The sequence below is a fragment of the Cyprinodon tularosa genome, unplaced genomic scaffold (assembly GCF_016077235.1).
Source record: "Cyprinodon tularosa strain WSP-4 unplaced genomic scaffold, ASM1607723v1 ctg190, whole genome shotgun sequence".
Lineage (NCBI taxonomy): Eukaryota > Metazoa > Chordata > Actinopteri > Cyprinodontiformes > Cyprinodontidae > Cyprinodon > Cyprinodon tularosa.
The window spans coordinates 72,346-85,400 of NW_024038679.1; the positions used below are offsets into that span (position 1 = coordinate 72,346).

Consider the following 13,055-nt stretch of genomic DNA (forward strand, 5'->3'; position numbering starts at 1 on the left):
CCAATGGCATATTGCTTTCTGGGATTTTTTTAGCCTACTTCATGTTGTCAGACCGGTTCTCTTTACATTATGTTTTGATTCTACATTTGTAAAGTAATTAGGCCTGTTTGTGGCTTTTAAAAATGAGACTTTTTTGTTATGAAATGGATTTAGATTCTGTGTAATTTCTGTGTTATAAATCACATTGTTCCTCCGGTGCACAAACAAAAGGCTCCTTTAACAGATCTGTGGTGTTTCATAAGTTTCTCCTTGAAATTAAACCCAAATAGATTTTTCCTCTAAGCTGATCAGCAGCTTCTCTTTAACTCACCTATAATCCACTAACTCTGTTATCCAACTCTCCTTGCACAAAAACACACCTACTCCTCAGAGTTTGATGTGACCTTAAAGTCCCTCCATGAGGCCTGTGGTTGAGCTCTAACTACTCATGTCCATCCATATCCCCCTTCCTCCTCCACTCATCACCTTATTGGCTCCTGTTGTCTAACCCAGACCCACTGACTCTCTCTCGGTGTGTGTGTGACGAGGCGGCTATAATTGGCTCTCTCAGACTAGCTGGCTAATGAATTATAAAAGCTCCCTTGGCCCAGCTTACCCTCCAGCAGCGCTTACAGAATCATGCCTCCGTGTCATCGCAGCATGTTTTGGGCGGGCTGGGGGCTGCAGTGAGGCAGAGTGCTGGCATCCCAGGTGAAAGTGGACAGGAAGGGCTGTTTCAGGACCAATACGATAAAAACCCAGGTGAGTTTGTTCAGATGGCAGCATACCTGCGGGCATATTGGAGAGATTCCTGCTTAATTATTCATTCTGCTCCTCACTGCTGCTAAAATAGGGAGGAGATTCAAATGAATTTTACAGATGAATAGATTCCAGTAATAATTTACAACAGGATGGTGTGGAAATTAGTTAATCTGCAGTTTCGGAGAAATTCATCCTTCAGCCAGGCATCAATCATTGATCGACAGAGAGCTTGGTTTGAGTCATTAAGAGGTTTTTACTGGACAAATAAATACTTCTAATTTAAACACATAGCAGAGGCTGGACTAACTAGGTTCCAGTAGAGATACGCTTTATGTCAGTAGATTAAAAAATAGATCAATTTCAGCATAAATACAGAAAATAATTTTGTTTTGTTTTAAGTTAGATTTTGTAGTTTTGTTAATGGAATTGACTGGACCTTTAAAAGGAACATTGCGATAATGATCAGTGGTTAAACCTCTACCCTGAATGCAAAGCCAGCCTTAGCTGGATTTTATTATTAATAACATGGATCGTCATCGGTCTCATCAGAGAAAGGAAGAAAGAGTTACTGCTTCTGCTCTGGAGCATAGAGGTTCATGTTTTAAAGGACTAAAGGCCAGTGGTGTCAAAAGTACACACATTTGTTACTTAGGTAGAAGTATAGATACTGCAGTTTAAAAACACTCTGGTAAAACTTGAAGTATCAACTTGATCTCTTGATGAAAAAAGTATGTGCTCCAAAAACTACTTAAAGTATAAAAGTATAAAGTATAAAAACGGCCAGATGCCACTATATGAATTGAAAGCTAAATTTTTCGACTATTTCTAAAAATTCTTTTAGATAGAGCCAAGGATGAGGGAGGTCTTGTTGGTCTCCATCTCCCGATACGCTCTCGCCTGTGTTCCACTTTTCAGACATTTCAACATCTTTTTCTGAATCCAACATTGTAGCATGGCATAGACAATACACGTTTGCAGTTTGAAGAACACCTGCTTGCTTCTGATGATTTCCTTTAGCTAACCAATGAGTGTTTGCGTTATAAGACTCATCCAATTACACTAGTTTTCACTAGAGGAGCCAACTATCTATGCATTGGATAGAGCACATGACGTGAAATAAATATTTATAAACATTAAACTTAAGCCAAGAGTAACGACTAGCGTTTGTTTTAAAAATGTAAGGAATAGAAACTACAGATACCTGTTTGAAAATGTAATGAGTAGAAGTCAGAAGTAGGACGAAAAATAAGTAATGGAGTAAAGTATAGATACCTAAAAAGTTTACTCTGCTAAAGGGTAATTTATACTCAGAAACCAGGTCGTCCGCGTGTGTGTCACAGTTAATGCAGATATGCCCTTCCGCAGACCTCTCCAAAATTGTACGTGACCACAGACAGTGCCGCAGACGGGAGGCCTCTGATTGGTCAAATCTACATCCGCTCTACTCTATGCATAATTCCTGTTTGGTACCTTACTGGCTTGCTTTATTTGTATGACCGCCATTGTGGAAAACGACTCGTGAAGATGGACCAGCTAGAAGAGCGAGGTGCGCCAGAACGCTGGGACCCTTTTCCCACCTGGATCCCCGCTCTTTTTCGCCCTCATGTCTCTCCATTGTCGCACAAACTTGCCCCCACTTCCTCTTCGCCTCAACCATATCTAGACCCACAGCTAGTTCCTGATTGGCCCTCTGGCGTTGTGGCGTGGAAAAACATAGTGCAGATCACGCTTCAATATTGGGCATAAATCAGAATGACTGCGACAAGCTCACTGCGAGACACTGCTGCGAGATGATAACCAGCCCTTAAGGTGGAAAGACCTTTACTAAGCACTGCTTGGTCCATTTTCCATTGCAGTCTAGTACCATCCTTGGAGTGGAGTTGTGGCCTAGTGGTTAGGGCATTGCGCTTAGATCCCAGAGGTTTTGAGTTCAAACCCCACCCACTGCCATTCTGGGTCCCTTCCGCAGACCTCTCCAAAATTGTACGTGACCACAGACAGTGCCGCAGACGGGAGGCCTCTGATTGGTCAAATCTACATCCGCTCTACTCTATACATAATTCCTGTTTGGTACCTTACTGGCTTGCTTTATTTGTATGACCGCCATTGTGGGAAACGACTCGTGAAGATGGACCAGCTAGAAGAGCGAGGTGCGCCAGAACGCTGGGACCCTTTTCCCACCTGGATCCCCGCTCTTTTTCGCCCTCATGTCTCTCCATTGTCGCACAAACTTGCCCCCACTTCCTCTTCGCCTCAACCATATCTAGACCCACAGCTAGTTCCTGATTGGCCCTCTGGCGTTGTGGTGTGGAAAAACATAGTGCAGACCACGCTTCAATATTGGGCATAAATCAGAATGACTGCGACAAGCTCACTGCGAGACACTGCTGCGAGATGATAACCAGCCCTTAAGGTGGAAAGACCTTTACTAAGCACTGCTTGGTCCATTTTCCATTGCAGTCTAGTACCATCCTTGGAGTGGAGTTGTGGCCTAGTGGTTAGGGCATTGCGCTTAGATCCCAGAGGTTTTGAGTTCAAACCCCACCCACTGCCATTCTGGGTCCCTGAGCAAAGACCATGCAATGCATAGAGTGAATTTCGTTGCTTTGACAGTGTAATAACAATAAAATTGAATTCTATTCTATCCAAACAGGCTCAGAGAATATAAACAGAGACAGAGAGGTAGGGGAGGTGTAGGGTGGTCTTGGAGAAGGGTACAAGCTGTGTGAGAGCAAGCTAATGCTAGCCTGTGCAATGGGAAAAATCTCCTATTAATTCCCCTTTACATATATTGGATTATCAATGGTGAGCTTCATACATTCAGGCCTCAGAGCTGCAAGGCCACAAAGTGAGAGGAGTTGCTTGGTACAAGAAATACTTCTTCCCATAAAAAACCTGGTACTTTCTTAAGGTTTATACATAACATGTTGCTGTTAACCATAGTGTCTGTAATTTGTTTTGGGTTCTGACAACTTTTACAGCTTCTCCACTATTGTAAGTAAGTGAGGAAAACAGTGTCTAGGTCTAAGTCTTGTTCTCGTTTTAGTTTGCAAAGTAAAATAGAATCCGGTTGAGTGAAATCCATCTCCTCCTATTTAACTGGACTATATAGATGAACATCTTTTCCTACAAGACCTGCTAAAGGGGTGGTATGATTGATATGCCCGTTGGACAACAGTGTAATAGATTATGATGAGAGTTTATCGCCTCCAACCCAATCAGTGACTCACAGAGATTACAGATCTACTCAGTGTGGTTGGATCTGCATCCAAGTAGGCAAAAAGATAGTAAAAGTTGTTTGCAACCATGAATGAAAATGCCTAAAAGGGCAGAACAGCTGTGCCAAAACAAGCCAAGTGGGAATAATGGAAAAATTCCTTTAGAGAAGCCGCCGTTCCTGCCAAAAAACCTGGAACTGGTTATCAGATCATCTATAAACCACCTAAACTCCATCATTCTCATCAGAGAAGGATTCTTCAGAGGAAGAAAACGTCTCAGACAGCTCAAAATCTTACAATGAGTGGACCTCCCAGTAGATTCAACCAAATGTCAGCGCATGAGGTGCAAGAAAAAAACAAAACAATGTTAGCAAGCAGATTTAAGGTTAAAGGTTCACAGCAGGGAAAACAGAAACACATTGAACTGGTATGGCTGTATGCAAGCGCATGGGACAGTTTCCTTTCTGAGAGAAGAATACTGCATGAGCTGTAAAGCACGGTAGTGGAGGGTTGATGATCCGGGCCACTTGCAGTTACCAAGTAGATCATAATCTCTGGCAGCCATGTCTGTTTTAGTCAAAGTCTTAGGCTGTTTCTGAATTCACAAGAATACGTGTAAGGACTGGTGTCCTCGCCAAGTATGTAATTGAGAAGAACACAGGAAAATGTGGACTCTGGGAGAACGGGAGCATGCAGAATAAATATGGGTCAACTGGAACAGACGCGTACTGATGACATCATCACACGGTTTGCTCGTCTGGAGCTGCATTTCACCTCCTGTTATTAATGGTCTCTAGACAGCAGTCAATCTGATGCATGCTGGGTAAAGAGGGAGCGGCGAGAACAACATCCGGGGACTTTGTTCGTTCTTTGTCTTGTGTTCTTGTGAATTGGAATAGTACTAGGGCTGAGGCTGGCGATGTTTCACGAGCACATGAGAGCGCACAAGTACGCAGATTGAGAAACGGCTGTAGTCCTTTGGATTAGAATGCCTATTAGTTTAGCCTTTTTCATACATGATGGTTTAGTCGATAAAAAATCTAAAAGGTTAAGTTTAGTTTGAGTTAGCTTCGATAAGATAAAGCAAATTGTTTATTTTCTATCTGTATATGAAAAACTCTTGTAAATGTCAAAAAGTGAATAAAAATAATTAAACATATCATATCTTATAAAACATGTGAATATAAAATGCTAGTTAATGTGTTTAAACACATTGGTTTCACTAAACACAACCATGTTAAGGTGGTAAAATGCTTTTAGCGGTCAAAAAAGCACAAAAAAAGTGAAACTGTAAACAAAATGTAAATGTATGCAAACTGCTGATTGGTTTCTCATTTTTTTTGTTTTCAACAATTTGACTAGTTTTCTTAGCTATTGAAATGTCAACATTTAGCAAAGATGATCAAAGCATCTTTTGTTCCTTGGAGCTAAAAGCCAAAAAAAACAAAAGAAGAAATGCACGTTTCCCTCCTCATCATTTTCAATTCATGAACTTCTATCCTCATTCAGTTTCCCTCTCACTCACTTTGTTTGCATTCACAAAAAGTCTATGATTAAATTGAAATCTATTGTGACTTAGTTTGTTTCATTTATATAGACACAAAAATAATTTAAACGAACAGATGGGCACACAGTCATTGATTATAAACACGTCTAAACTTGCTGCTGATGTTACAGTTAGACACAAAGGAAACAGCAACAGGTTTGAAATATTTCCCTCAATATTCTACCCTGGCAGAAGGCTTACACTAAACCTTTTTCATATAGACTGACAAGGTCAAATTATTATACTGTCTCCTTATTTTTAACAATAATGATGAAATGATTTAAATTAGCTCACTGGAAAAAATCGAAATCTAGATAAGTAATTTTTTCTGAAAATAAGTGCATATTCTTCAATTGAGGAGGAAAAAGAGACATCTTGCCTATGGAACAAAAAAATTTACACAATTGCATTGTCTTATTTCTTGTGCATATTATCTAATGATCTTATCTTAAGAGTAAAAATATTAATTCCCCTGGTAAACTATCTCATTTACCTACTTAAATTAAGGGTAAATACCCTTAATTTAAGAAATTTTTACTTGTTTCCAGTGCTTTGTTTGTCATTATTATTAATATCCAGTCAAGCTAAACTGAGAATCGACATAAACCAGATGAAATCTTGCAGCTTTTTCTCTGTGGTGACACCAGTGGTATCAAAAGTACACACATTTGTTACTTAAGTAGAAGTATAGATACTGCAGTTTAAAAACACTCTGGTAAAAGTATTTACTCAAGTGAAAAAGTATGTGCTCCAAAAACTACTTAAGGTATAAAAGAATAAAGTAACCTTTAAAAAAGCAGCCAGATGCCACTATATGAATTGAAAGCTCAATTTGTCGACTATTTCTAAAAATTCTTTGAGATGGGGCCAATAATGAGGGAGGTCTTGTTGGTCTCCATCTCCCGATACGCTCTGGCCTGTGTCCGACCTTTCAGACATTTCAACATCTTTTTCTGAATCCGACATTGTAGCATGGCTTAGACAATTCACATTTGCACTTTAAAGGACTCCTGCTTGCTTCTGAGGATTTCCTTTAGCTAACCAACCAACTCATCCAATGACACTAGTTTTCACTAGATGTGGATGGTGCAAATCATCTGCATTGGATGGTGAACATGATGTAAAATAAATATTTAGAAACATCAAACCGAAGCCAAAAGTAACAAGTAACATTTTTGTAAGGAATCGAAAGAACAGATACTTGTGTGAAAATGTAATGAATAAAAGTCAGAAGTAGGAAGAAAAAGTAGTAATGGAGTAAAGTATAGATACCTAAAAAGTGTAATTAAGTACAGTAACAAAGTAGGGCTGCAAGATGTAGAAAAAAAGCTTATCGATAAAAAAAAATGCATATCGATAGATAATTATTGACAAGATTTCAAACCATATTTTATGTGCAGCTCTGCCTGGACATTTTATGATATTGCTAAATGATTTAATTGTGATAAAGAACACAAAAACAGACTTCCAATTAAATCTTTATTTAGCCAAATTTTTTAACCATAACAGAATTGTTTTAAAGAAAAATAACTTAGGAGACCTGAGTTATGTTATTAAATACTGACAGCGCTGTGTTTGAGAAAAACTTTCGGCCCGGAACTTCGTATCGAGGATCCAGAGTGGCGAACAGCTGTTTGAACTCAGGTTTCTCAACAGCAAACAACGGCGGCATATCTTTGCTATGAAGCATGTTACAGCATGAGTAATGTCCTTGTGCCGCTTGGACGCTTTGTCGTATTTATCACAAACCAGGAAGCCCAATTTAGCTTGCGAGTCGCTTGCTTTATTTGGGCAGAAATTCCTGAACATTCCTTGGAGGACGATGCAGAGCCCCACCGGGGCAAACACAGCTCGTACTCCTGCGGGTGTGAGCGGCTGAGATGATAAAATAAGTTGGTAGTGTTATCAGACTTCGTTCTCACTGGTTCCCTACAAATTTTACAGATGACTGTGGTTTGTTTTATGTCCGACTTGCCATAACCGAAATACTGCCAAACTGGCAAACTACAAAAACCCTTCTTTGGAACAATTTCCTCCGCCTCTCCTTGCTGCGACATCTTCATGTGCTCTGTGTTGTGGTTTGAGAGGGCGGCGCTTTGTGACGGCGTGCCTGGGTCCGCGATTGTGATTGGTTGGGAGGAAGTAGTGACTAGCATAAACCTACATGATAGGCTACAATGAGAAGGAAGGAAAACTGCGTTTCTTTATCAAACTTTTATCGACTCTCTTTTTTCTATTGCGCCACACGTCTATCGATCGATACATATCGTCACACCTCTGGGTGACCCAGACCACAGTCTCACAGGTGGCTCCTGCTCTACAGGAATCTGAAATGTGATTTAATGTCTCAGATTGGATTCCTGCAGAGGTTTTTGATTCAGACAGATGAGTTCAGTCACTGTTTTATGTTCAGAGTCTGAATCAATGCTCTGCTGCTTTAATCAAACATAGAATTACAAGCTTAACTTCAGACAAAATTAGAAAATATTGGAAAATTTCACCAAATGCGGCAATCAGATCAGTTACCTGATCCAGCAAAGAATCGTCTCAAAAAAAACCCAACAGCAAACGGTAAGGGTCAGTTATTGAAACATGACCCTTTGGTCCTGATGACGGTGATTAAATTCCCCCCTTGTGGTCTTGAGTATTTCTATTACGCTGCACTATTGTCCAACTTTTCTTGACTTGAAGTTTTTTTTGTTACTTGCATAATTTTTCCTGTGTGCTTTGTGTCTTTTTTCGTCTATTTTGTCAATATGCAAGACTTTTTGAATCTGCTGTGTCATCATGCATATAAAACACAAAACCCAGTGAGCTAATGACCGACCCACGCAGTTCGCCACATAATATGGAGCAGCTGATTTTTATTATCTTGTTTTCATAAGTTCTGCTACAGTAAACCAACTACTTTCCTCCCATAACCATGACTCTTTGCACTGATCCAAAGCATAAACACATGAGCAAAGAACCACAAGAGATAAACGGAACTGTTTTCCTGTTTTCATTGCAGAATGAAGCCCAGATGCCTCCTTTCCACCGTGGACAGACTTCCAACCATCAGTGAGCTGCGGGAGAGCGACTTAGACGAAGCAGACCCAGAATGTTCCTCTCACACCATGGAGGAGTACTTGGACTCAATCAAAGAGCTCTCCCAGCCGGCCTGTTACCCGCTGCATGGCCCCCTAAGAGGCCACCTCCGCTGGAGGGTTCGCCCGGGCCCCGCAGTCACGCCCATGGCTGCTTCCTTATTCCTGAACGCCTCCAGGAGCCAAGTGCTCTGGCTCCCCGTCGACCCCTCAGATGTGTTCCTCACCTTAGCAGCTCCGCCCAGCTGTAAGCCGTCAGTGCGCGTGAAACAGAACCTGCTGGACACGCTGATGTCCCCGTCCCTGTTTGCAGGCCTGGTGTGAAGTTAGAAGAAGAGCTGGAATCCCCTGGAGAACAGAAACTATCTACATGTTCAATGGATTCTCTTTGAAGCTTGAAACAAATGCAACACATGAAACAAAAGATGAAAAGAGGACATGAAGAAGAGAGCAAACAGTTGCAGAGCACCAACTAAATGGCTCCGCAGGGGTCCACAGCAGCCAGAGGGGCCCCCAAACAAACTAGGTTTAATTATTTAGAGATACGCAGCATGGTTTCTGGTTTCTGTTCAACCTAGCAGAGCGTTTCAGCTAAAATCGAAGCCGTCTGCAGCTCAGTCCTGGTGTGACACACCTTGTAGTTCCAAACACTTGATTTTCCCTTTTGATTCTTTGCAAAAGATAAACTATGCTGGTTTTAGTTTCATGGTGAAGATGCATTTTTTATTTTGATGAGTGTCAGAAATTAGGACCAGATCTCTACAAAAAAAGTTTGAGCCTCAGCAGTGTTCATCACAAAGTCCCACAATAAGCGAAACTGTTTTATAATAATGTTTATACTCTAACTACTGTTTAAACAAAAAATAAAACAGATGTTATGTTAATTTCATGGCTTCTTTTGGATATTCTTTCAGGTGTTTGGATGTTATGTGAGTCAGATATTTTTATATCTCAAATGAAAATTCAATTAACACTACTTTTTATTGTTGAAATGCAATATTAAACACTCAGCGATCGGTCACCCTGTTTGCTGTTTTTTTTTTTAATAGGGTTTGGTGACCGATGGATTTATATCAAGGAAATATTAAACACATTTCTTTGGAATTTAGTTTTTCTATTGTAAAATCTAGTTAGCAATTTGTAAAAAAAATAACAATTTAAATAACAATGCAAATCAGTCAGTGCAGGTTTCACTATAGCTTCATGGAGACAGTAATGAGCAAGAAATAAATGTTTCTGAGTCAAAAAAGAAAAGGAATAATATTACGATTTAGTAATTTATTCTGCCTTTATCTGGAGGATGGATGGATGGATGGATGGATGGATGGACGGACGGACGGACGGACGGATGGATGGACGGATGGATGGATGGATGGATGGTGGATGGATAGATGGATGGATGGATGGATGGATGGACGGACGGATGGATGGATGGATAGATGGATGGATGGATGGATGGACGGTGGATGGATGGATGGATGGACGGTGGATGGATGGACCGACGGATCGATGGATGGATGGATGGATGGACGGTGGATGGATGGATGGATGGACGGTGGATGGATGGACCGACGGATCGATGGATGGATGGATGGACAGACGGATGGATGGATGGACGGATGGATGGATGGACGGACGGGTGGATGGATGGACGGATGGATGGACGGACGGATCGATGGATGGATGGATGGACAGATGGATGGACGGACGGATGGATGGATGGACGGACGGATGGATGGATGGATGGACGGATGGATGGACGGACAGATCGATGGATGGATGGACGGACAGATGGATGGACGGACGGATGGATGGACGGACGGGTGGATGGATGGATGGATGGATGGACGGATGGATGGATGGACGGATGGATGGATGGACGGACGGACGGATGGGTGGATGGATGGACGGATGGATGGATGGATGGATGGATGGACAGACGGATGGATGGATGGACGGATGGACGGACAGATGGATGGACGGATGGATGGATGGATGGATGGATGGACGGACAGATAGATTGACGGATGGATGGATGGATGGGTGGATGGATGGATGAATGGACGGACGGGTGGATGGATGGATGGATGGACGGACGGACAGACGGACGGATGGGTGGATGGATGGATGGTGGATGGATGGATGGACGGAAGGATGGACAGAAGGACAGATGGATGCATGTTTTGTGCCACCTTGTGATTGAGAGCTGAGACCTCAGGGTTGTTGAGTGCAGAAGTCTAACTTTACTTTACACCTCACATCTTTTACAGTCAACCGGACCACAAAATGTGGATTTAATTTAATGCATCTATCCTCTGTATCTGCTGACCTTCCTCTATGCTCCCTCCAAGGTGAGCCAGATTTTATATCCCATTGTACTCCTGCTCCCAACCAGCTGAATCATTTACTGGACTGGATGTGAACCAAAGCAGCTAATTTCTTCTATATGCTTCACTTGGTGCTTCTCTGTTATAAGTTGTGCCAATTCAGAGCTCTATCTCTTAGATTACCTTGTGCACCGGCACGTGTTTCAGTCCAACTTCAGAATCGATAAAAAGACTTTCAACTTGCAAAGAATTAGTCAGAGTGCAAAGAAAAAACATTTTTGTTTGTGTTTAAACTTCAGCAGGAACGTACTGTTATTCTCCTAAATTGTGAAATCAGTGTTATTCTTTTCTAGAACAGTTCATGGGACTCAAACGAAAGAGCAGGCAAAAAAAAAAAAAACGGTTTGCAGATGCAGAAACTTCTCACAGGTTTGGACATGCACCTCTGCAGACAGAGGTTACTGACTTTAGGGAACATTAGGAATGACCTTTTGGGTTTCTGTTGCTTAGTTTGGCTGAAATATAAAAAAAATCCACCACGTTTTATTTGGACAACATCAGTTTGAAATGTAAGCCATGACTATTATTGTTTATCTTCAAATCAACAGAGACAAAAAGTCCAGTTCATCCTCAGTTCATGCATCAAGCGCAGATAATCAAAATAGTTTATTTGTTGAAGGTTGCTTTAGACGCGCTGCAATCAGGCATATATAAAGATTTCTCTGACATTCAATCATGACATTTAATATCGAAGCTCTTCATTATTCGTCAGTAGCTTTTAGGCTAAATATACAACCCTCTACTTTTAGTTTCTTTTTCCCTGAAGTCACATTACAGAGAAAAAAAAATCTGGGTTGGGTGTTGGCAAGCTCTTCTGAGTTCCTTCCAAGAAACATTTGGTATGAGACAGAAGGACTCCCTGGAGATATTTCCACAGAACGGGCTCTTAATCTGGCTGACCCTGAGACAGCTCGCACACATTGTGCAACTCTGCATACAGATGTGAGCGCACAGGGAGGCCCGAGAACAGAGCTGCAGCACAGCTTTGCAGCTGTAAGGATGTGCAATAATAGTCTAAAAATTAATTGGACCAATGTATCATTAGTAAGTTAATGCCACAGCGATAAGAAGAGACTCACGATGCAGAACTTATTAGATTGTGCAACACTTATGCAACTTTGCTGCTTCAGCAGAGTGAAAAAATTGGATACATAGGATGTGTTTTAAATTAAATCCACAGCAAGTTGTAGATTCATCTATTCTCCAAACCTCATTAAATGAAAGGGGTAAGTTACTGTGAGCAGCCTGGCTTACTGCAGAGAGCCCGAGGACAGAAATAAAGCAGATTCACTGTAATCAAGTCCGTCTGGAATGATCTGAAGACGCGAGTGCTGCATGCCTCTACACATCAAACACAGTTAAAGAAAGCAGTAGGTAATGAGAGCGGTGCATCAGGGGCTACACGACGAGAATCATGCAGCGGAGTGATGACATCGACAGCTCCAGTTGAGGCATGCACGTGTTCACAGAGGAGGAACCACAAACAGTTGCAGTTGGCATGATTTTACTTTACAGCACAAAGAGCTGAACAGTTCAGGTTCAATCAGCATGACTGTGGACATATCTCTCAAATCAGGGCAAAACAAACCTGCACTGTAACCTTTAACAGTAGAATATGTTTTAACATGGGTTGATTTTTATTGCTTGTGTCATATTTGAACATGCTGATGGAGGAAAGGTAAAAGACTTTGGATTACAGCAAATGCAGTGCAGCTGCTCAGAGATCAGTTTTACCAGCCTGTCCTAGAACTGACACTTTAGACACAGGAAATCAATCATGCAGGCATTTAAAAAAAACCCAAGAATAATGTTAGTTTGTCTTTGCAATTGTCATTCTATCATAATTTGTCTCTTGCATTTAATGCTACCCTGAAGGAGCAGATTGCATCTCTCAGTGAACATCCTTCATCTACGGGTCTTGACCAGGGACCCAGATTAAAAGTGTATGAGGTTCAAAGCTGGAACTTGCAACAGCTGCAGCTGAGAAAACTCTCAGCTGCAGCCTCTAAGCTAGTACTCCCCATGTGACAAAGCAGGTCTATTGAAGGAGTGTATGTTGCACTGTAACCTTGCATCA

The 13,055-nt window shown here is 41.4% G+C and overlaps 1 protein-coding gene across 1 annotated transcript; it reads left to right on the forward strand.

The window, feature by feature from the left end:
* Positions 1–533: 533 nt before the first annotated feature.
* Positions 534–9,510, forward strand: si:ch73-6k14.2. The gene is made up of 2 exons (XM_038283177.1): positions 534–741; positions 8,516–9,510. Exon 2 carries the CDS (start codon positions 8,517–8,519, stop codon positions 8,913–8,915), a length of 399 nt encoding a protein of 132 aa, XP_038139105.1. The 5' UTR covers positions 534–741; position 8,516; the 3' UTR covers positions 8,916–9,510.
* Positions 9,511–13,055: the final 3,545 nt, after the last annotated feature.